A 25,388-nucleotide genomic window follows, 5' to 3' on the forward strand; every position below is an offset into this window, starting at 1 on the left:
TTGGCCATATTCCCTGTGCTGTACAATATATCCTTGTAGCTTATTTACTTTATACGTAGTAGTTTATACCTCTTAATCCCCTACCCCTAAGGTGTCCCTCCCTACTTCTCTCTCCCCATTGGTAATCACTAACTTGATCTCTATATCAGTGAGTCTGTTTTGTTATACTCATTCATTTGTTTTATTTTTAGATTCCACGTATAAGTCATGTCATAGAGCATTTGTCTTTCTCTGTCTGACTTACTTCACTAAGCATAATACCCTAAGCGTCCATCACAGGTGAATGATAAGGAAGATGTACACACACACACACACACACACACACACACACACACACAACGGAATACTCCTCAGCCATAAAAAAGAATGAAGATTTGCCATTTGCCACAACATGAATGGACTTGGAGGGTATTATTCCCTAGTATTTATTAATCCAATCATGATAAATACTTTAGAGGGATTATCTAATTAAAATTTTCGCAACAACTCTGTTAGTTAGGTTCTTTTGTATTTGGAGCCAGGAATGCTTGATCAGGAAGCCAAGCTCTTAACCTTCATGGTACTTGAGGTTTCCAAAATACATGATGTTCTCTCTGATGTCTGAGATTTTATACTTGTTATGTGCTCTCTATTTCTCTATCTTTTATGTCACTAACTTATACTTATTTTTCAGGTTCCAATTTAGACAGCTCTTCCTCCGGGAAGATTTCCCTGATTCCTCAGGACTGGTTGAGCTTCCCCTCTACTGCCTCCCATTAATATCCTGTCTTATTTCTATCTAGCACTTTCCATTTTGTACTTTAATCGTCTGTTTTCTCGTGCCCCTCATGGACTATACATGTTTTTGAGAGTTAAGGATAGCGTCTTGACTTTATTTTCCTCTCCTGAAGTGAAAGATACTTCAGTCCAGCATCTCATAGGTTCTCCTTGAGTTGTCATTATCTGTGAGGCTGAGACTACTCACATATGCAGCCCTGTGACCAAAACTGGACCCACATAACAGAGTTTGTTACGGTGGGCTTTGCTGAGGTGCATGAAATGCGCTTCCTCTTCTTTACTCTCTTCTTCACTATGTACCTGTTCAGCTTGGCGGAGAATTTGGCCATCATCCTGGTTGTGGGTTTGGACCACCAGCTATGTAGACCAATGTATGTCTTCCTGACACACTTGTCCTGCCTTGAAATCTGGTACACTTCAGTCACAGTGCCCAAGATGCTGGCTGGTTTTATTGGGGAACACGGGGGCAAGAATATCTCCTATGCTGGATGTCTGTCCCAGCTCTTCATCTTTACCTTCCTTGGGGCAACGGAGTGTTTCCTACTGGCCGCCATGGCCCATGACCGCTACGTGGCCATTTGTATGCCTCTCCGATATGGGGCCTTGGTGTCCTGGGGCAGCTGCTTCCATCTGTCAGCTGCTTGTTTGCTGGTTGGCTTCCTCACCCCCACTGTGCCCATCTACCTCATGTCCCGACTGACATTTTGTGGCCCCAATGTCATTGATCACTTCTTCTATGATGCTTCACCCCTGCTAGCCTTGTCCTCCTCAGATGTCACCCTGAGGGAGACCACAGACTTCCTGGTCTCTCTGGCTGTGCTCCTGACCTCCTCCACAGTCATCGCTGTGTCCTATGGCAACATTGTCTGGACGCTGCTGCATATCCACTTGGCTGCCAAGTGCCGGAAGGCCTTCTCCTCCTGTGCAGCCCACCTGACTGTGGTGAGCCTCTTCTATGACACTCTCTTCTTCATGTATGTCCGGACCAAAATGGCCCCTTCCATCAACTTCAACAAGGTGGTTTCTGTCTTCTACTCCATCGTCACTCCAATGCTCAACGCTCTCATCTACAGTCTTCGAAACAAAGAGGTGAAGGGAGCTCTGGGCAGAGCCTTTTCCTTCAGGTCTTGGAAAGGTCAGTGAGGGGGAGGTGGGGATCCAGTGTCCTTGCCTTGGCTTTTTAGAAGGAGGGTGGTGAGGACGCTGGAATGGAACAGAGGCCTAGGAGTCAGGAGTTATGGACTATGTATTAGTTCAAGTAAAACGCTAGTCTGCTATAACTATAATGTAGCTTAAAGAATTGAAGGATACTTTCTCTTTCCTGAAGAGTCCAAGGTGAGTGATCCAGGTTGGTGGATGTGCTCAACAGGCATTCAAGGATCCAGGTTCCTTGCATCTTTTTTTTTCTGGAAGCTCCCTGTCTCCAGTTACCACCACATGCTTCTCTTCCTCTTTGCCATCACTTCTCCGCTTTCTTTCCTTCTTTTTTAGCTATCCAATTATTTTCATTTTTATTAAAAAAATTTTTATTGGGGTATAGTTGATTTCAAAGCTGTGTTACTTTCAGGAGTACACCATAGTGAATCTGTTATACATATACATATATCCACTATTTTTTATTTTAAAATTTTATTTATTTATTTTTGGCTGCTTTGGGTCTTTTTTGCCGTGTGCGGGCTTTCTCTAGTTGTGGCGAGCGGGGGCTACTCTTCGTTGTGTTGCACATGCTTCTCTTGTTGCTTCTCTTGTTGCAGAGCACGGGCTCTAAGCACGGGCTTCCGTAGTTGTGGCACATGGGCTTAGTTGCTCCACAGACTGTGGGATCTTCCTGGACCAGGGCTCAAACCCGTGTCACCTGCAGTGGCAGGCACATTCTTTATCACTGTGCCACCAGGGAAGCCCTCCACTCTTTTTTAGATTCTTTTCCCATATAGGCCATTACAGAGTATTGAGTAGAGTTCCCTGTGCTATATAGTAGGTCTTATTTTTTATCTATTTTATATATAGTAGTATGTGTATGTCAATCCCAATCTTCCAATTTATCCCTCCCCCCTTACCCCTGGTAACCATAAGTTTATTTTCTAAACTGTAACTGTAACTGTAACAGTTTACAGTTTCTGTAACTGTAAACTCAGTTTCTGTTTCTTTCCATCTTTAGGGTCAACATCCGCTTGGATGTTGGCAAACTAAGGCCTCTGGGCCAAATCCAGCTCCGCACTTATTTATAACAACCTGTGAGCTAAGAAGAGTCTTTAAATAGTTGAAAACAAATCAAACGTAGAATAATATTTCATGGCACAGAAACATTTTATAAAATTAAAAATGTCAGTGTCTGTAAATCAAGATTTACTAGAACACCGTCACACCATACATATTGTCTATGGCTGCTTTTATGCTGCAGTGACAGACGTGAGTCGTTGTGACAGAGACCATTTGCCAGCCCCCAATCTGGGGCCTTCTTATTACTTCCATCATGAACACAGGGTCCCAGCGGACAAGAAGAGTGAGCATAGAGCATGGAGAAGACACAGCCTGTATTTTAAAGTTTCTTCACTAGATAGAGCCATCATCATTTCTACTCACCTGTACTGGTGAGAAGTTAGCCCCAGGTCACATCTAATTGCAAGGAGGGTAGAAAGAATTGTGTGAACCACACTGACTCCACTTCGTCAGCCCCCTCTTGGGCCTGCAGTCCTACCCCGCCCCCATCTCTGTGTGACTGAGCTATGGCCCACTCACAAGGAATGCACCCAAGCCAGCTAAGCTCCCTGTTAACATGTACCCTTGCCTTCATCTGATATGAAAACTAAAAGAATGCCTTTTGCTGACGCAGATGGTTAACGGCCATGGAAATGTAGGGGAAACTCCTGTTCCTGGTGGTGCAGACGTGCTTCTCCCTAGTAGTCGGATTCTATTTTTAGCTTTGGCCACTTTCAATGTACCCCTGTACCCCTTCTGGTGATGTGCGCTGTAGCTGCGAGTGCCTCTGGGTCATCATCCACCCGATCCCGACTGTATGTAAGTTACCAGCAATAAATTTTATAATTGCACTTTATGGAGTTCCCTGCTTCCTTTTTTGGTCTCAAAGTTCCTTCTCAGTTCGGAGGTTATTATTCAATATCTCTGCCTCCCAACAAGAGTCCATAGCTAGGCAGACAAATACCTGCCAAAATTTGATTATTGTGGAAAAAGGGACGAGCAAATTTAGACAACCGGTGGTTTCCACCACAAAGTCCCTAGAATCACAGCTGATTCTTCATGTGACCCATGTACTTATCTTCTTTGTATCTACGTTCTTTTATTTGAAATATAGACCAAGCTTCCGGCTATACCAAATGGTGCTTTGAAAATTGATTTAGGAAGATCTCATGGCAATGTCAGCTCACTTGAAGTAAGGCTTAAAAAGACAGTTATAATTCAGTTCCCTGTATGGAGATAGTTGCATTCCTAAAGACATTAACGATCATCCTTCGAATGTGGATTTTAGAAACTACAATATGTGGAGGAGGAAAATGCTGAGCTTGGGATAAGGTAGAGGAAGGACAGAATTACTGTAATGGTGTTTCTTAAGGGGCCAGTAATGAGATGGCATAATGGTGCCCACAGCCCCAGTCTCTACCTTCCCCCGCCCCAACCCAGTATCTTCACTGTTGCATTTTTTTTTTTTTTTTTTTTAAATAAAATGCCCAGGCAACTCCATCTTCTCCCATCTTCCGAGGAGACGGAGTCCGCAGTCAGGTTCCCAGCAGTGCCAGGCTGTCTTGGGGAACTGTCCAGCCAGCAGCCCCCTACACCAGTGCATGGAAAACTTCCAGCTTCTCCTGGTACAGGTGGTGAAACTGCTTGGCCAGACAGTGGAAGCGGGCTTTGCAGTTTCCCACCTCCCTCTTGGCTCCTGCTGGTTCTGAAATGGATGTTTCCGGGCGGCTCCTGCAGGCTCGAGTGTTCACTCGACTCCCTTCCGCTGTCTCACAGGATCACGTCTGATTGGTGCAGCGGGGGTCACGTGCCTGACGCTGTTGCAGTTTTATTAGTTAACAGAGAGAGCACAAATTACATGTTTTGAAAACCATTTCATTTTTTATTTTAAATTTATTTTTGGCTGTGTTGGGTCTTGGTTGCTACCTGCGGGCTTTCTCTAGTTGCGTTGAGCGGGGGCTGCTCTTCATTGCGGTGCGCAGGCTTCTCACTGCGGTGGCTTCTCTTGTTGTGGAGCACGGGCTCTAGGCGAGCGGGCTTCAGTAGTTGTGGCTCTCGGGCTCTAGAGCGCAGGCTCAGTATTTGTGGCTTGCGGGCTCTAGAGCGCAGGCTCAGTAGTTGTGGTGCATGGGCTTAGTTCCTCTGCGGCATGTGGGGTCTTCCTGGACCGGGGCTCGAACCCGCGTTCCGTGCATTGGCAGGCGCATTCTTAACCACTGCGCCACCAGGGAAGCCCCATTTCATTTATTGAATATTATATCAGTGATGTGCTTTATATTCTTTTGGATGAGGGCAAGATGCAAAAACAGCGTAAAGATGATAATCTTTCAGGATCAAATATAAGAATTCATCTGAATAAGACAGAAGCAGTAGTTACTTTCAGGCACCTGACCTGAGTAGATTTGACACAAAATGAATTTGACTTTTAGGTTTCTGCATGATGGGGAAAAAAGCAAAATATACTGGGTGTATTAGAGTCTTCCAGAGAAACAAAGCCAATAGGATATCTATAGCTATATATATATGTGTGTGTGTATATTGAAGAGATTTATAGGAATTGATCGATGTGATTGATTATGGGGGCCAAGAAGTCCCATGGTTTGGCAAGTGCAAGCTGAAGAACCAAGAAAACCTGTGGTGTCATTCAGTACGAGCCTGAAGGTCTCAGAACCAGGAGTGCTAATGTCCAAGGGCAGGAGGAGATGAATGTCTCAGCTCAAGCAAAGAGCAGATTTGACCTCATTTTGACTTATCGTTCAATTCAGGCCCTCAGTGGATTGGGTAATGCCCACCTGTGTTGGTGAGGGCCGTCTTCTTTACTCAATCTACTTATTCAATTGTATTCTTTCAGAAACATTCCTTATCCCAGCCAACTGACACATAAAATTAACCATCACTCTGGGTTACGTAGTTCTCACTTACGGTAGCAGAAAGAATTCAAATTCAAACACAGGGGATATTTTCTGGATTTTGAGAACTATTCTAAGAATAACTCTGTGGGAAACATCAGCAAAGCTTACGATTTTAAGCTTCTTGAAGAAGAAATCTGTATTTTGAGGTAAATTACATAAAATGGTAAAAACTCTGAGGCATACTCTTAGAAAGGTTTCTATACATGTAAAAGTGAATCTTGCTTTAATAAAATCTGATGTAAGAAAGTAAACTGAAAAAAAAAAGGCCTTTGTGAGTGTGATTCTTTACATTATAAAACATTCCCTCCCTTAAAAAACAGACCTACAGGGACTTCTCTGGTGGTCCAGTGGTTAAAACTCCATGCTCCGATGCAGAGGGTGCCAGCTCCATCCCTGGTTGGGGAGCTAAGATCGTGTATTCTGCATGGCGTGGCCAAAAGCAAAAAAACCCCAAAAAACCCAGACCTACCTTCCAGAATCTGGATTGCTGGTGAGGTGTATGATGTGTGTAGGTATTGACAATTAAAGTTTTAAAAGACACTGCTAGGGCTTCCCTGGTGGCGCAGTGGTTGAGAGTCCGCCTGTCGATGCAGGGGACACGGGTTCGTACCCCAGTCCGGGAAGACCCCACATGCCGCGGAGCGGCTGGGCCCGTGAGCCATGGCCGCTGAGCCTGCGCGTCCGGAGCCTGTGCTCCGCCACGGGAGAGGCCACAACAGCGAGAGGCCCGCGTACCGCCAAAAAAGACACTGATAAAAAAAAGAAAAGACACTGCTAATGATAGATCAATCTGCAATGAAGATAAATTATGATATCATGTCAGGGAAAATGCATATTTTTGTAAATATGGGATTTCTGAGAATATAATTCCTTTTCTGGGGGTATATTTATTCATAGTGTAAAGTAGAGTTATGTGAAGTGCTAGCTTAACATAGACGCTACTTCACTGATACCCAGAGAGAAACAAGATTTATTAAGATAAATTCTGTTATAAGTGCTGTTTAATCTTGTTTTGCCCACTCTGGGTATGAGAATCTTGGCTTAAGTGTTAGCTGGGGACTACCTGGTAACTATCTTGGAGAAAGTCCTTTGACTTGGGACATAGCGAGAATGACCAGAGCTACACTCTGAAAACAGAACTCTACAGTTTTCTGCGTACCGTTATGTAACACCATCAAAGGCTTTGATATATCTACTTCACTGAGGTCCATCTGGATCTCCTTCCATATTTTCTTTATCCCTTGCACTTGTGCTGGGATTCCCACTTCTTTTTTTCAGGGTTCTTAGTCTTCGGTTAGTCTCTTATTTTTCACTTTTCACATTCCAAGCCCTAGCAGCTAGCTGATTTCTGTGGAATATTTGTCAAAATGCTGGTTCTGACTGTGGTATGATACAGCTCTCTCTCTCTGATTTGAGTCTTCTTTATCTTTATCCTTGTTTCCTTTGTGGCTTCATTTGCATTGGTCGAAATAAAATTCTCAGCAGGCCACGGCAAGATAGGAGCATGTTAAAGCCCTTTTGGCAGGAACTTAAGATGAATCTCATTGCTCAGAAAAATGGATTCCTTGATACCTTGAGACATTTTGTGTAACACCATTCAGCAACATTCCTCCCAGGGGACAGTCCAGCAGCGCTATCATTGAATTAATATATGCCCCGTTATTGTGGGGTTAATCATTAACCCCACACTCTCATGGAAGTGGAGGGGCTTCATTTAGAGCAGACCTTGCTCTAGCGCATGGGAGACAGTCACCTGTCCTCATTTACCCAAAGACAAGCAGCTAACCAGAGCAGGTTCAGGTTATTTACTTCTTTTTTTGTCTTCTTCTAGCTTTATTGAGATATAATTTAAATCTAGTACTGTATAAATTGAAGGTGTACTGCACAAAATTGACTTATATACATCATGAAATGCTTATCACGATAAATTTAGTGAATGCCCATCATCTCGTACAGATACAAAATGAAAGAAATAGAAAAACATTGTTTTTCCTTGTGATGAGAACTCTTAGGGTTTACGCTCTTAACAGCTTTCATATAGAACATACAGCAGTGTTAATTATATTTATTATGTTGTACATTATATCCCTAGCACTTATTTATCTTATAGCTGGAAGTTTGTACCTTTTGACTGACTTCATCAGATTCCCCCTCCCCCTCCCCCACGCCTCTGGTAACCACACATATGATCTCCTCTTCTATGAGTTTGTTCATTTGTTTGCCTTTGAAGTATAACTGACCTGCAACACTATGTTGGTTCCTGGTACACAACATAATGATTCGATATTTCTATTCATTTCAAAATTATCACCATGACAAGTCTAGTTACCATCTTTCACCATACAAAGACATCACATACTTATTGACTCTATTCCCCACACTGTACATTTCGTACATGTGACTCATTTATTTTGTACCTGAAAGTTTGTACCTCTTAATCTCCCTCATCTATTTCTCTCCTCCTTCCACCACTCTTTCTTCTAGAAACTACCTGTTTGTTCTCTGTATCTATGGTTCTGTTTCTGTTTTGTTATGTTTGTTCATTGGTTTTGTTTTTTAGATTCACATATAAGTGAAATCATACAGTATTTGTCTGTCTCTGTCTGACTTATTTCACTTAGCACAATACCCTCTAGGTCCATCCATGTTGTTGCAAATGGCAAAATTTTATTCTTTTTTTATGGCTGAGTAAAATTCTTGTGTGTGTGTGTCTTTATTCTTTATCCATTCATCTACTGATGGGCACTTAGGCTGCTTCCATATTGTGGCTATTGTAGATAATGCTGCAATGAACATAGGGGTGGATATATCTTTTCGACTTAGTGTTCTTATTTGCTTCAGAAAAATGCACAGGAGTGGAATTCCTGGATCATATGACAGTTCTATTTTTAATTTTTTGAGGAATCTCCATATTGTTTTGCATAGTGGTTGCACTAATTTAAATTCCCACTGACAGTGCACAAGGGTTCCCTTTTCTCCACATCTTCTCAACACTTGTTGCCTTTTTGATAATAGCCACTCTGACAGGTGTGAGATGATTTCTCACCGTGGTTTTGATTTGCATTTCCCTGATATTAGTGACGTTGAGCATCTTTTTCTGTGCCTATAGGCCATCTGTATGTGTTCTTTAGGAAAGTGTTCTCTGAGGTATGTTCCCACTACACCCATTTTGTTGAGAGTTTTTTATCATAAATTCAACATAGATGTTGAATTTTGTCAGAAGCTTTTTCTGCACCTATTGAGACAATCTTGTTTTTATTCTTCAATTTATTAATGTGGTGGATCACAGTGATGGATTTGTAGATATTGAACCATCCTTTCATCCATGGGATACATCTTACTTGATCATGGTGTATGATCCTTTAATGTATTGTTGAATTCAGTTTGCTAATATTTTATTGAGGATTTTTGCATCCATGTTCATTAGTGATATTGGCCTGTAATTTCCTTTTTTTGTGATACTTTTGTCTTGTTTTGGTGTGAGGGTGACACTGGCCTTGTAGAATGAACTTGGAAGCATTCCTTCCTCTACAATTTTTTGGAATAGTTCGAGAAGGATAGGTGTTAACTTTTCTTTAAATGTTGGGTAGAATTCATCTGTGAAGCCATCTAGTCCTGGACTTTTATTTGTGGGAGTTGTTTTATTATTGATTCAATTTCATTACTGGTAATTGGTCTGTTCATATTTTATATTTCTTCCTGGTTCTATCTTAGGAGATTGTACATTTCTAGGGATTTTTCCATGTCTTCTACATTGTCCATTTTATTGGTGTATAATTGCTTTTAGTAATCTCTTATGATCCTTTATATTTCTGTGGCATCGGTTGTAACTTCTTTTTCATTTCTGATTTATTTATTTGAACCCTCTTTCTTTTTTTTCTTGGGGAGTCTGTCTAATGGTTTGTCAGTTTTGTTTATTTTTTCAAAGAACCGGCTTTTAGTTTCGTCGATCATTTCTATTGTTTGTTTTAGTCTCTATTTCACTTATTTCTGCTCTGATCTTTATGATTTCTTTCCTTCTACAGACTTGGGTTTTGTTTGTTCTTTTTCTAATTCTTTTAGGTATAATGTTAGGTTGTTTATTTGGACTGGGTCCAAAGGCTGCCTATGGGGCCCCAGGGGTCCCAGGGCTAGTGCTGGCCCACTGGTGGGTGGGGCTGGGTCCCAGTGCAGCTGGGGTGTTAGAGGGTCCTATGGCATCTGACTTGCCGGTACAGGGGGCTGTGTCCCTGCCCAGCTATCTGCTTGGCCTGGGGTGTCCCAGGACTGGTGCTTCCTGGCTCGTGGGTGGGGCAGCATCCCGGCACTAATAAGCTGGAGGAAGGATTCCAAAATGGCACACTTGCTACCACCAGTGTTTTCATGGTTGGATGAGCTTCCAAAATGGCTGCTGCCAGTGTCTATGTCCCCAGAGTGAGACCCAATTGCCTCCTGCCTGTCTCAGAGACTCTCCAAGGCAGCTGGTGGGTCTGACCAGACTCCTTTCAAATTACTGCTTCTGTCCTGGGTTGCAGAGGATGTGAGATTTTGTGTGCATCCTTTAAGAGTGGTGTCTCTATTTCCTACAGCCCTCTGGCTCTCCTGAAAGTTAAGTACTGTTGGCCTTCAAAGCTAAATGTTCCGGGAGCTTATCTTCCTTGTGCAGGACCCCTGTGGAGCTTGGACCCCCTCACTCCTTGGGGAGAATTTCTGCAGTTGTAATTATTCTCCCATTTGTGGGTCAGCTATGTGGGAGTATGGGTCATCCCTTCCTAGTTGTCTCTGCCCTTCCTAGTTGTGTTGCCATGGTTCCTTCCTTGTAGCTTTAGTTGTAGAAGATCTTTTCTGCTAGTCTTCATGTCTTTCTCATTAATAGTTGCTCTGTAAATAGTGGTAATTTGGGTGTGCCCACGGGAGGAGGTGAGCTCAGGATCTTCCTACCCTGCATCCTTGGCCACTCTCTATTTACTTCTTATAAACAGTTTCACAATAGATACATTTAGTACACTCTGATCAGGTTAGGTTGGAAATGTTAGCTCATAAGCTCTTTGCGTGTAAAGACCATACTTTAGCCATTTTGAAGTTCCCTCCCCATGACCTAGCTTCTAGCAACAGTCTCATAAAATTTCAGCTATTCATCAATCCATCAAGAGATTCAGGTTTGCCATTATGTATAATTTAATTGAATTATTTAATAAATACTCTTACTATTTGCTGAGTAATATTCTACACGCCTTATAAATATTAATTCATTTACTCCTCAGTGATAACCCCACAAAGTAAGGGCTATGGTTATCTTCCTTTACACACGAGGGAACTGCGGTACAGAGAAGTTAAGTAACTTGCCCAAAGTCACATAGCTAAGTAAATGGAAGTGCTACGGCTTGAAACTTACTCATCTGACTCCTAACATCTGCACAATGATGCCTTGGATTAACTGGTCCCCACTTTTGGCATCAGTTCCTTATCTGTAAAAGGACAGGATGGACTTGATGACTTTATATACTTACCTTTTGAGTGTTTAATAAGTGCTGAGAACCTTCAAGCATTTTTTTTTGGTTTCATTTCATTATCACAACAACCTAGAGAGAAAGGCGTAGTCTCATCTTACACTGGAGGAAACTGAAGCTTAGAGAGCTTAAGCAACATGCTCAGGTCCCTATAAGTACAACATGGAGGAGCCCAGAGGATTTGAGCCAGGTCTGTTTGACTTCTTTTGACCATTCTACTGGGTTGGCCAAAAAGATCGTTCGGGTTTTTCTGTAACATCTTACCTTGCTGCCTCCCCTCAAAGATCTCTTCCAAGGCTAACTTTGCAGAAGTTGATTTATTCATTCATCAAACAACTACTCTGTCTCCTCTTTGCACCAGGCACTGGCTGGCTGCTGAAGGGTCACAGGATGAATTAGACCAGATGTTTCCATCTAGGACGGTATTAGTTGCAAACATGTCTCATCTCTCTCTCATGGAATGAAATACAAAATAGAAGCAACTAAGTGAAGAGGAGGGGTCCAGATGAGTGTGACAGGGCTCAGAGGAAGGAGCATTTTCCTGTTGATGAGCTTAGGGAAGGCATCCTTGAGAAGGTGGAACCCCTTACTGTTCACTACTGATTTTCTCACTTGAGATGATGCCTGCCAAGCATTTGTTCTTTTGTGATTTTTTCAGGATGGAGAAGGATGATGTAGCATTTGGGAAAGAAGAGGCAGCATATGAGCCTTGCTCCTGATGCCAAGATGGCAAAGACCTGCATGGCTATTATGTCTTTGCTTCAGGCACTCATGCACGCAGGGATGAAGGACACTTAGGTGGGCTGGGAAGGCCACCGGCAAGCTAACCAGACCTAGCAAACCCAAGTAACCCAGCATGGCATAAAACAGTTCCAAGGAGCCCTCATCACACTTTACAGCCACTGTGGACCCAGGCTCTGTAGAGTTCACGGGTTGTGGGGGCCATCTGGTCACCCAGAGTGTACATAAGGTTGCCTGGACCAGGGAACAGGCCATGGGGATGGTTCTAGGGAGAACTGGCCCTACCCACTTCCTAGTCCGGGTGTGAGGCCAGGTGGCATGGAAGGCTGCCACCACCACAATGGTCTTGGCCAGCACAGTGGACACGCAGATTGTGAAGGTGACCCCCAAAGCTGCCTGGTGTATGGCACAGGTGAGGGGCTCTGGATGACCAATGAACATGAAGGGGCAGAGGAAACAGAGGGCCAAGGAGGACACAGCAGAAGGTAGCTGAGCTGGTGATTATTGGCTTGGACGACGGGGGTGTGGTGATGCCAGACGAAGATGCCTAAGATGTGTCCAGAGCAAGGAGGAAGAGCAGGGCTGTGCAGACGGCCAACACTGCGATGAGGGGCTCGTGGTAGGGCAAGTAGTCGAGGGTTTTGGGGATGCACTGACAACTCCCTGTTGGGCCACTGGTCCTCAGGGCACTTCTCACATGTAGCACTGTCTAAAGGAAGAGAGAGAAACTGGGTCAGAGAACAGAGTGGGGAAGCTTCTGGAAACTTTACCATGGTCAAGCGGTCATACGACTTCTGATGGCTTTTCCAGTAGAATCAGAGGATTTCAGCCTCATTACGATGGGCCTCCCAGATTGCCTGATGTCCTCAGACTTAGGGCCAAAAACACACATGGCCGAAATCCTGATAGTCGCTCCTTATCATGCAACAGACTATAGTGAAATAACGTTGACATGGCAACCTACGGAAGCTCTAACTGCTGGTTAGGCTTTGGCCTTTTGAAGTGCACAACCATTGTGGCAATGTTGTAATTCATAGTCACAGCTAATTTATTTGTGCATTTATTCATCCATCAACCTAGTTTATATGAGGAACGTTTACGGGGCTGCTTAATATGTGCACAGACTCTCTCCTTTTTCATGGAGCCACCCTTTTCTAAGTCACTCCTTTGATAGAACTTTTCAGAGCCTTGCTTTCTTTCTTTCTTTTTTTTTTTTTTTTTTTGCGGTATGCGGGCCTCTCACTGTTGTGGCCTCTCCCGTTGCGGAGCCCAGGCTCCGGACGCGCAGGCTCAGCAGCCATGGCTCACGGGCCCAGCCGCTCCGCGGCATGTGGGATCTTCCCGGACCGGGGCACGAACCCGCGTCCCCTGCATCGGCAGGCGGACTCTCAACCACTGCGCCACCAGGGAAGCCCCAGAGCCTTGCTTTCTGTAGTGATTTTAAGGAAAGGCTTTGTGGCTAGAGTTCTGGAGCAGTAATATATTCTCATTTAAGCTCTTTCTTTGATTTGGATTCTGAACCTGGTCTTCCTGAAACAATCTCTTTCTTTTTCAGTACATCTACCACCTATTACTCTCCCCCAAACGCATATTGAAACACATACGGCTTCTCTACTTGAGTAATTCAGTGGTTCCCCATGTCCTACAGAATACGGTTCATGTTCCTGAGTCTGGCAAGTAAGGTCTTCTGTGATGTGACCACCTGCTTCCTACATCTCCCATCCCAGTCTAGACTCAAGTCACACTAGGCTCCTTGTTGCTTTCATGCCTTGAGGCTTCATTAACTTACTCCTTGGCCTGGACTGTCCTTATCATGCTTCATTGCCTTTGAGACCCTACTTGTTGTTCAAGGCCCATATCACATGCCACCCCCTCCAGTGAAAAGTCTGCCTACATATCCTTCATTAGAATGAATCGTTTCTCTCTGCTTTCATACTCAGTGCTTGAGCTTTTATTAAAGCAACTGACTTTAAGCCTAGTTTCTCTATTATACAATGACCATTCTCCTTTAGCAAATCATGAGCTCTGTGGGGCCAGGGGCTGTGCCTTATTTGTTGTTACCACCCTGGCACCCATCACAGTAGCTGCATGCAGTAGGTGCCAGTTGCCATCTGTTGAATGAATGACATCTTAGTAAAACATAGATTCAATCATTAGGAGGCTTTTCCCCAATATTTATGGAATGCCTACCATGTGCCAGACATTAAAATAGGCACAAAATTTGGACAAACTCATGGTTGATGAAAGAAAGAATGAATATATAGCCGTACATGGCTATAAGGTAGCATGTGGGAAGGGCATATTGACACCATCTTTTTGATCTCCTTTTCCCTGGACTTTTTTCCCCATTAAATGAATCTTCCCTTGATGTAAATATCAGCTCTCATCTGAAACCTTCCTTGGGTGCTGACTGGCCACCTGCTGACCAAGGGCCAGCTTCCCTCTTTACCAGGTGTCATGGACATCTCTTTTCCAGGGCAGGGAAGGCAGCTGTAGCAGCAGTTTGACTTCTCAGATAGGGTTGGATTCCTAGCTCCTGCAGGACATTTTTCGTTGCAGATGGAGGTAGGGATCTGCACAAGGGAGGAGAGAGAGCCCTGGGGAGACTGCACGGGAGGCTGAATAGCACCCGTGCCATCAGGTCTTAGAAGAATTTGCAGCCTCATTCTCACTTACTGGTCCCTCCTTCTCTTCTTTCTTTCTCCCTCTCCTCCCCCACCTTAAAAAATTAAAAAGCCTATTTATCTCCTTTTTCCTTTCTTTACCCCTTTCCTCTTTCCTTCCCTCCCTTTCTTGTTCAAATTGTTATCGATGTATTCCATGCATCAAGTACTGTGTAGGGTATTAGGGAGAGAACAACAGGTAAAGATGAGTTCTTAAGATGTCACAGCCTGGGGGGAACCAAGAAATCTCAAGGAGAAGAAAGATATGCGCATCATTGCTCCACAGACAAAGGGCTGGCCCCTGGGTGTTGGGCTGGAATTCTGGTTCTGCCATTTATAGGCAGGGTGGCCTGGGGCTTAACCTCTCTAACCGTTAGTTTTCTCTTCGATAAAATGGGGGTAGCAGTTATATCTATTTTGAAGATTGTGTGAGGATTAAATGAGGTGATGCAGTGAAGCCCTTACTACAGTGCCCAGAACACTGTGAATGTATAACAAATGCTAGTGAATAGGATAATATTCTGAATGTTCTGGGAAGTTTGTCCTCCATTCTGGGCTCATCAAATCCCTTAGCTTTTATCTCAAGGGACTTATTTTCCCCCTGAGCCCAAACAGAATTGGGAGACCAATCAATAGTGAATCAGAAACAAAGGCTACAAGCACTAGCCCGGCAACTAACTTACAATTTCTCAACCCTCAGCATTACTGACATTAGGTGCTAGATACTTGTTGTGAAGGGCTGCCCTGTGCATCATAGGAGGGTTAGCAGCATCCCTGGCCTCTATCCACTGAATGCCAGTAACATTCCCCCCAACCTGTGACAACCAGAAATGTCTCCAGACATTGCTAATGTCCCCTGGGAAGCGAAGTCACTCTGAATTAAGAACAACTGAGATGCAAATCATGCTTGCAGAATGAATTTTCTTGGAAAGATCTGATAAAAGGATTCTTTAGTCTGGGGAAGGAGAAGTGAGGGGAAGATACCTGAAATAGTCCTCAATGATGACCCCAAAGCGATGGGAAGCAATGCTCATTTCTCCCCTGGAGCTCTACTCTGCTCCCTTGTTTTATTTTTATGAAGTATAGTTGATTTACAATGCTGTACCAATCTCTGCTGTACAGCAAAGTGACTCAGTTATACACATATAGACATTCTTTTTTTTTAATATTCTTTTCCATTGTGGTTTATCCCAGGAGGTTGGATATAGTTCCCTGTGCTATACCGTAGGACCTTGTTGTTCATCCATTCTAAATGCAATAGTTTGCATCTACCAGCCCCAATACTCTGCTCCCTTGCTCATTGGCTCCCTTGTTTCTTTCTCCCAGGATGGGGGAATTTGGCCATTGAGGTGTGACAGCCATGGGAACAGAAAAAAGACATGCAAGACTAAGGTGAGACCAGAGGGAACTAGGTTGAAATCATTGAGGATGGGGACAAAACATCTATACTTGTTACAGTAATTTTCTTACTCTTTCTGATTACACAACCATGTGGAAAATGCTATGGATGTTTAGAGAAGGGAATGATAAACCCTGCCTGGATGAGTTGGAAGAAACTGCAAGAAGCATGGCATGATACTTGAGATGCAACTGCACTTAAATTAGAAGTCCCCCACCTGGAGAACTTCTATACTTAGGGGTCTGGAAAAGGACAAATGGGGCTCTATGGGCTGTTTTCCATTTGTAAAAAACCTTGACATCAATTGTCTATTTCCTGACATAAGGCTACAACCGAGCAACTCCAGGTAGACACACTAGCTATCTCAGGATAAACTTGAACTGGCAATTATATATAATTTTTGCTAAGTTATTTTAATATTAATTCTATTTCATTCTTATAAGGTAGTGATTGTTTTTATTTCCCACATTAAGTCAAGAAACAAAAGAATTTGCCTGTGATCATACAGCTAATAAGTGGCAATTTGAGATTCAAGCCTGTGTTTTCTAAGTCCAACTTTTAATGTTTCCTCTGATAAGGAGCCATGGAATTCAGCAATAAGTACCGTATAAGACTCTTAAAAATATCATATTCTTTGATCCCAAATTCTACTTCTAAGTACTTATTATACTTATAGGAAATCAGAGGTAATCTTAAATGTGTATGCACAAGTTATAACACAACAGAGGTATTTAAATTGCAAAAATTAGAAAACATTGTAATGTCTAACAATAAAAATATTTAAATGTCTTCTTAATCTGTATTGTTTAATATTATGCAATCATGCTTCTGAAGATATATAACGCGGCATTTATTGGGATTTTATATATATATATATATATATATATTTTTTATTTTTATTTTGCTATTTGTTCATTAATCACCTTTGCCTTTAGCAAACTCCTTTGCTTTTGCAGCCAGAGAATGGTTGTGGAAGGTTTTGTTTGCTGAACAGCGTCAGAGTTGTGTAGGTCAATGGTCTACCCTACCAAGTACTCTGTCAGTTCAGCATAACAAACTCTGCTGGGTGCTTGGGGGTGAGAGATGCTTGTGGGCTTGGTCCTTAGGGAGGTCTCTGCTCTCACTTTTAAGCGCCCTTCAGATAATAGCACTGTCATTTATCAGCAGCTCTTTTCCAGGAGGTAACCTCAAGTCAGAATGTCCAACAGTCAGGGTCTGTTCTCTCTGGTCTGGGAGGATGTAGATGTTTTGAATGTCAAACCTTGCCAGCATCTCCCCCTCTTTAGTGAAGCAAACCTCTTCCTGGGCTTTGGTGGTGAAGCGAACCTTTTGGGTGTAATGGAGCATCTGAGACAGAGACAGAAGGTAGAAGGAGGGAAGCTGGTTAGGAGCAGGAGAGGCACAGGGCTTCCTTCACATCATGGACTGTCCTCCCACATCTGTGCTTGTCAGCCCTTGGAGGAAAGCACCTTATCTCTGTACATTTTATGAAAAAAGAACTCTGCTTTCTCATCTCCCAAGTTTGTGCTAACCTGTGATAAGCAGGGGAGTGAAAGTTGAGTCAATGGAAAGCTGGCAGTATTGGGTCTTGCCTAAGCTAAATTCACTCATAGGATGGTCTTATGAACATGGGTCTCTATTCATCCAATTTTGCACCATCTGTCCATACAAATTACTAAGCTTCCTTCTTCGTGCCAGACATGATTGGTAGCTAGGACACAAAAGCTCAGTCCTGCCTTCAAAGCGTCACCACATTCATCTCTGCAGTGTGGCTAATTAGGGAATGCTTCTGATTAAAAGGTGTTATAGACCAAGGATTGTGAAAGTTTCAATGCATCCCAAACACTCCATAGCTGGGAGAATCTCAGCTTCTGTGACTATCAAAGCCCCGTTATCATTCCCTTCTGGGAATAGCGTAAGTAGTAAAAAAGGCAGGTCAGGCCAAGTTCCTTTAGGAGCCCACCAGGGTCTTTAGAGTGGGTGCTTTGGGATCTTTTAACACCTCTGGAGAAGATGGAATTAACTTTGATTCTGTGATTAGGTTGTGATCTTTTCCAGAAACCTGGAACTCTTTAAGAAAACCTTTGAGGTTCTTTATAATAGAGCTCCCTCTTGCCTTTCCGACCTTTTCTTTTCACCGTTTCTTTTCTTTTTCCTTAGTCTGTTCCATGCTTTTTTTTTCTTTTTTATTTCTGTTTTTCTTTTCTGTTCCATGCTTTGAACCAGCTAGATCACTTTCCCACTCCTGCACATGCCATACCCTCCAATATCTGGTATCTGTGATTGTTTATGACTCTGTACAACTAGAGGGTAAACACTTTGAAGGCAAGCACGCATTTTGCACATTTCTGTACCCCCATTGCTCCAAGGTGAATGAAGGTTGCTTTGTAAATGCTTGTGGCATGAACACACATATATATTTTTTTAATTAATTTATTTACTTGTTCTTATTTTTGGCTGTGTTGGGTCTTGGTTGCTGTACACGGGCTTTCTCTATTTGCAGCTAGCAGGGGCTACTCTTCGTTGCGGTGCACAGGCTTCTCATTGTCGTGACTTCTCTTGTTGCAGAGCCTGAGCTCTAGGCGCGCGGGCTTCAGTAGTTGTGGCGCACAGGCTTAGTTGCTCCGCGACATGTGAGATCTTCCCGGACCAGGGCTCGAACCCGTGTCCCCTGCATTGGCAGGTGGACTCTTAACCACTGCGCCACCGGGGAAGCCCCTGAACACATATGTGTTGAATTAAGCTATGGAAGCCCTGTAAGACTACAGGAGGGAGTTTGAACAAATCACTTTGCTGGGGGCAGAGTTGGGTCTAGAATCGTGAAAGATTCCTGGAGTTCTTCAGCTTTGAGAGGCAGTGCCCAGACTCTGGAGCCAGGTTGCCTGGTGTGATTTCCAACTCTACCTGAACATCTGTGTGGACTTTGGGTATGTTATTCTACCTCTCAGTATTCTCATCTGTAAAAAGGGGACCTACCTCATAGGGTCATGAAATGTATTAATACGTATAAAGTGCCTGGAACATTACTTGGATAGAATAGCACTCAGAAAGTGTTAATTAACTATTATTACTCTTATAGCCTTAGAAGAACTCACATGATATAAATACTGATAAAATTGCCTAAAACCTATCTTAAAGAAGCTATGCCTGGTTTGAAGACATTCTTTTAAAATTAAGAGGATTTTTCTTCTATTCTGAATTTGTTTTTATAACTTTGCTTGGATATTTGCAGTGGTGTGTTGTTAAATGTTTAACAACTGGCTCTCTGGGGAAAAAAGCCAGGATTTTAGTGTTTGCTGATTTCCATGGTTTAACAAACAATTTGCATAATTCCTGAATATTTTACAAAGACTCTCATTGCCAGTAGGAGCCAGCTCTCTCTTCTTCATCTAAACCCCTGATGTCTTTAATAATAAGGGATCTGAGCCATAGTCACTTTGGCCCTAAATTCAGTTCACCTTTCATTAGACCACACCACCCGTCTGCTAGTCTCTGGGATGAACAGGGACTGGGCGAGGGTCTTGGCTGCCCACCTATCAAGGCCTGGCGTTCTGTGAATTAGCACAAGTGCCTCCCAGGAAGGGTCCTTATCTCTTGGGGAGCAGTCCATCAGTTTCTGATAGGCAGCCAGCAGGGCTTTGGCGGCCAGGTAGGCTTGGTAAGTGGCCGTCAGATCAGGAAGTTTGAAGGCAGACAGATGGACAGTTGTCACGTTCTCAAGCCCCGTGCAGTTCTGAGCCCCTTCTCTGGCACTTGGGGTGGAAGCCCCTCATCCAGGCCACCTGCATCCCTGCAGCTGCTCCCACAGCTTCCTCACCAGACTGTTGCTTGCGTAGGCGGCTGGGCGCAGCGCCAACAGTAAATCCTCAAAGCCGGGCATCACTCCTGAGTGTACGGTCACGCTCAAGCTGCCGTTCAGCAAGCCCAGAGCCGCGGGGCCTGGCACCGAGGGACTGTAGGAGAAGGAGGTGAAGATCCATGTCCTCCCGGTCACATTCTTCCAAATGGCTTCAGCCAGGAGCCTGAGGTGGAAGTGGTAACAGTCACAGACGATGACGTGGCAGCTGCTCTGGCCTTTGATATATGTTATACATTATGTCCAGGTCGTTCCAAAGCCTATAGGCTCAGGCCCGAGGAGCCAATTCACCTCACTGCAATAGCCTAAAGAACATATCTTAGGGTGCTGGTGAAAGAAAGATATGCTAAGCGTTTTGTCATTCTATATTGTGTATTTCTTTACACTGTTTGAGAAATGAAGGTTCAAGTGAATTAAAAACTTGAGTTATCATTAGAAGAGTTGAAACAGGATATAGAACTTCCAAAGCACTGTAAGGAAAATAGATTTCAAAAATCAGGAAATTTCAAGAAAGGAGAAAACAAGAAAAAAGTATAATAAATAGAAAACTATAATAATAGCAATCGTAAATGAAAGCATAGACATCCCTTCTAACTAAATAACAAATGAAAGCGCCTTCTACTTATTATTTCTATCATTATGGTTTATTAGTTATTAATAAAAAGTTATGACGAAGCATATGAAAGGGAAAATTTTATAAGACGGCGGAATAACATCAAACACGTTAGAGTAAACGTGAAGGGTTAAATTACTCTAGTTAAGAGAGCTGTGTCACAGTACTATATATAAAATAGATAACTAGTAAGAGTAAATGTGAATCAGAGTAAATGTGAAAGGTTAAATTACACTAGTTAAGAAGAGTGCTGTGTCACAGTACTATATATAGGATAGATAACTAATAAGGACCTACTGTATAGCACAGGCAACTCTATTCGATACTCTGTAATGGAAAAAAAAATCTAAAACAGAGTGGATATATGTATATGTATAACTGATTCACTTTGCTGTATGCCTGAAACTAACACAACATTGTAAATCAACTCTACGCCAATAAAAATTAAAAGAAAAAAAAAAGGAGAGTGTGCTGGGTTCGCTACTTCCTGTCTAGATGAACTTCCCAGCCATCTATATCCTTTGGGTGCCAGTATTCTGATGTCTATGGACCTTGTCTAGGGGCTGCCCTGCCCTCTCTCTGCTGGTCGGAGGCTTGACGTGAGACCGGGGGTGGGAGGAGAGTGAGGTTCGAGTATTCATGCACCCAGATGCCTCTCTGCTCAACCGTGGGCTGTCAGTGGCTGCCTTCATCTGAGAAAGGCCACGCCTCTAGTGGGCAGGACCCCTCCTACTACTTCCTCCCCCCCCCCCCCCCCCCCCCCCCCGTGCATGGGGAGGAGGGGCTTTTTACTGTGGCTGTGCCCTGGATGTTTCACCCTTAACCCTGCCTACTCCTTTGGAAAGAACTCCTTCATCACATTCCCATGGGAGTGTGCCGTCTGTGTTTTGCCTTTCCAAGGTCAAAGCGGGGAGGACTGAGCAGGATTGACACAGGTAGCTGGAGTAAACATTTTGACTAGTATAGACACTTCCAAATTGCATGAAAAGCCGAAGTCATCTATTTGCTATTTAGAAGAGATGCATCTAAAGCAATAATAGGAATGGGTAACATTAAAGCCTTAAATGAGTCCACTTGCCCTGGAGGTTCTCCAGTCCTCGGGACCTAGGGAAGAATGAGAGGCTTTTGGAACAAAGGGGTGAGGGGTTAAGTCAGTGCAGAGTGTGATTTCTGGTGGGCAGACAGACCATGTGAGTGTCCATAAGTCCTGCTAAGCTTTCTTCAACCCAATGATTAGCAAAAACTTCTCAGGACGATGACAGGATAGCTCTCTGGTTAAGTGAATATTAAAGCTAAGAAATGGTCATAGAATTAAAAGACTTTCTTTTTTTCATAGAGAACCATAAAGACTAAACAAAATATGGCTTGTCTATTGAGTTCCACCCTATAAAGCCTTCCCTGACAAGAGTCTTGCTCCTAAGGCTGGGCTCCAGTTCTTGCTTCTCTGTCCCTGCCAGTCCTAGGACCCTCCCCGTCATCACATCATCACTGAGTTCTTTCTACTGCAGATTGTTTGATCTCATGTCTTTTCCCCTCCAATTAGATTTTCAGCATTTAATTGGTCTTAGCTGTTGAGCGCATGAATGAATGCATGCTCTTCTCTCTCTTCCTTCTCATCTTCCGCCCTCTCCCCTCCTCCTGCAGGTTCCCCAAGTTACTCAGTGCAGGGGTTTGCTGTCCCAGACTTTCTCCAGCCTGTTAGGGAAGCTGTACCACCAGGGATATGCAGACAAGTTCCTTTACTTCAAAGTCCTTGGTGACTCTCTCATCCTAGACTGGGCAAAATGATACTGAGGACTTGGGTATCTCTTTCTCAAAAGATAACTGCTCCTTCCAGGTTTACATTGTTATCATTATTGTCAGTAGCCATAACAGCGAACAGTTATGCGCATTTGTTATGTACCAGGAACTGGTTATTCCATTGTTAACACCCACAATGACTCTAAGAAGTAGATGCATCAGCGTTCATCTTTGTTACCTTCATTTTGTAGGTGAGGAATGTGAAGCTCACAAGGGATGCCTTAATTTGTCAGGATCACATAATTAATGAGAAGGGTTAAGATTCGAATCCAGGTTTACTCGCTTTCCAGCCGGTGTCCTTCATCATTCCTACTGCTTCTGCTTCCCAGCCCATCTCTGTCCGGTTCCCTCCGCTGATGGTGCATTCTGGGATTTATGTGAAACAAGGAGAGTGTCTACTGGGTCCTTTGATTTTATGAACTATGGGGTTTTGCAAAACCAGAGTCGGCACAAGCAAGGAAGGTGTAGTCAATTTGGAGCTCCTTGAATTTTAGCAAAATAAAGATACCACCCGACAGGAGTGGGGTTCCTAGTGTTACAGAGGCTATGCAGACACTCTGAGTTCAGTGGACCTGGGAGTATGTGGCCTCCAAGGCTGATCCTGATGAAAACTAACTTAAATTGACAGAGGTTAACCTCGTCACAAGTGACCCATTGGGCTGTGATGCTGGGGAGACCTAGGCGGCGGGCCACGTGTATCCTCAGGGCTGGAATGTAACTAACCAGACAGGTGACAATACAATCAACTGAAGAAAGACTCAACCTGCCTGAGTGAAACCCAGGAAGAGGATGTCCCAGCTGAGCTGAGCATTCTGGTTGCCGGGGCAGCTCTGATTTCATAGAGACAATAGTCTGGTTTCTTCCTTACGCTCCAATTCTTGGCTCATGGATTATCCTTCCGAGAAGAAGTTGGCTTCAGATAGAGGCTTTTCTGCAGGGAGAGAGTACGCTGAGCAGACAGTTCGAGGCTGTTGGTCGTGTTGGAAATCACATGTCTCACCCTAAGTTAATAAGTGGTGTCTGACTTTGACAATGATTTTGGGCCGCTTGAGCCGGCCCCACCAATACCAGGCATTTCTGGGTGAGTCCTTCTTTCCTGGAACTATGATATCATCCCATTGTCTGTGCTCCACGCACCTATGAGCTCTTTGAGGCTGGCAGCTGGAGCTTACTCATATTAGTGTCTGGGGGGATTATGGTCTGGCCTGTAGCTGTTGTTCAGAAAACATCTATTGAATGAGTGTGAACCGTGCTAGTTTTAGAGCTCCAAAGCTGAGAAGGTAGTAATCAGCACCTCAATGCTGAATGTATCAGGAAGCTATTTTTTCCCTGTCACTGGGACACCTGACCCAAGAGTGATGGTTGCTATCCCATGGGGCTATCCCATGGACCATGGGGCTGGAGATAGAGGCCCAGGTGGAGACGGGGGTGGCACTGTGGGGAGGATGGTCCTAATAGCACCCACCGTGCTGGAGTGGGACCTCAAAGCAGGCTGTAACCATGATGACTGGACTGATATCGTGCACTTTAACTTTTTTCAATTAAAGCAATGAAGGCCTAGTAAAGTCATTTTTAAACTACTTTCTAAGACTTTTCTCGTAAATAAAAGACTAGGAAAAGCAAGTCTCTGTCAGCCAAGTGTCCTGATGTCTGACTCAGAAGCTGAGGTCACTCTAACCCGACATTCCAGCTTGGAACCTTGAGGCTGTTCTCCCATGGTTGACCCTTCGAAAGCCACGTGGGTACCACGGTGTTATCGCTGTCTGGGGTCATGCTTGCCTTCTTGCCCAGAGGGTGAGTGCTTCTGAGGATAAGGCCATGGCCTCACATGTGCCTCGGTACATGTGGTTATAGCACAGTGCTCTACACGCTGAGTAGTGTGCACAATAAAAATTTGGAAAGAATAACCAGCTCCACAATAGGCAGCATTTTTATTTAGCTGAGGTTCCCTCCTCCTTGCTTCTTCTACCCTGGAGTTGAATTGCCTGACTTTGAATCCCAAATTACTACTTACTAGCTGTGTGATTTTGGGCAAGTGACATTTCCTCTTTGAGCCTCAATTTCATCCTCTGTAAAATGGGAATAATGATAATATCTACCTCATGAGTTGTGAGAATTAAATGACATAATAAAATGAATATTATAATAATAGGAAATATGGACATAACACCGTAACTCAGGCATTTTTCTAACTGTTTTACATGTATTAACTCATTTAACCTTCATAAGAATTTTGATACACGCAAAGTATCTAAAAAGCAGTTTCCACTAATGGTTACTATCCAATAAATGATAGATATAGTCATTATTAAGCCACTGTCAGCCAATATTGTAGAAGAAAGCATATGATAAGATAGGATGTGAATTTATATTAGGATGTGAATAACTGACAATAGCTGTACGTTACTCAAGAATAGCTATTGAGAATTAAATATTTGCATCTCATTAGATAATTTTTTTTTTTTTTGCGGTACGCGGGCCTCTCCCTGTTGTGGCCTCTCCCGTTGCGGAGCACAGGTTCTGGACGCGCAAGCTTAGCGGCCATGGCTCACGGGCCCAGCTGCTCTGCGGCATGTGGGATCTTCCCGGACGGGGGCACGACTCCGTGTCCCCTGCATCGGCAGGCGGACTCTCAACCACTGCGCCACCAGGGAAGCCCCTCAAAGTTCTCTTACAAGTCCCATCAGGTTGTTGGTAGAATTCATTGCTTTGTGATTGTAGGTGTCCATTTCCTTAGTAGCTGCAGGCCAGGGGCTGGTCTTGAGCCCACCCTCAGGTCCTTGCCACTTGGCCTCTCCTCTCACCACATGGTAACTTACTTCTTCACGGTATGTAAGAGGATGTCTCTGCTGTTTTGAATTTCTCTTTTCGGCTTACTCCATAAGGTCAGACCCACCCAGGATAACTTCCCTTTTAATGAACTCAGAGCCAACTAATTA

The 25,388-nt window shown here is 43.7% G+C and overlaps 1 protein-coding gene and 1 pseudogene across 2 annotated transcripts; one reads left to right on the forward strand and one right to left on the reverse strand.

Moving 5' to 3' along the window:
* Nucleotides 1-966: 966 nt before the first annotated feature.
* On the forward strand, nt 967-1,920 carry OR6Q1 (olfactory receptor family 6 subfamily Q member 1; the record flags this gene model as incomplete). The annotated part of the gene is made up of 1 exon (XM_082845599.1): nt 967-1,920. One exon carries the CDS (start codon nt 967-969, stop codon nt 1,918-1,920), a length of 954 nt encoding a protein of 317 aa, XP_082701725.1.
* Nucleotides 1,921-11,985: 10,065 nt separating this feature from the next.
* LOC309965498 (vomeronasal type-2 receptor 26-like) lies at nt 11,986-24,222 on the reverse strand (annotated as a pseudogene). Its single transcript has 5 exons — nt 24,128-24,222; nt 19,987-20,202; nt 19,656-19,932; nt 17,332-17,527; nt 11,986-12,827 (listed from the first exon to the last, which is right to left on the reverse strand). The product of its transcript is annotated as a vomeronasal type-2 receptor 26-like (transcript).
* Between the last annotated feature and the right edge of the window lie 1,166 nt (nt 24,223-25,388).

Source organism: Leucopleurus acutus (genome assembly GCF_964270905.1).
Source record: "Leucopleurus acutus genome assembly, chromosome: 8".
Classification (NCBI taxonomy): Eukaryota; Metazoa; Chordata; class Mammalia; order Artiodactyla; family Delphinidae; genus Leucopleurus; species Leucopleurus acutus.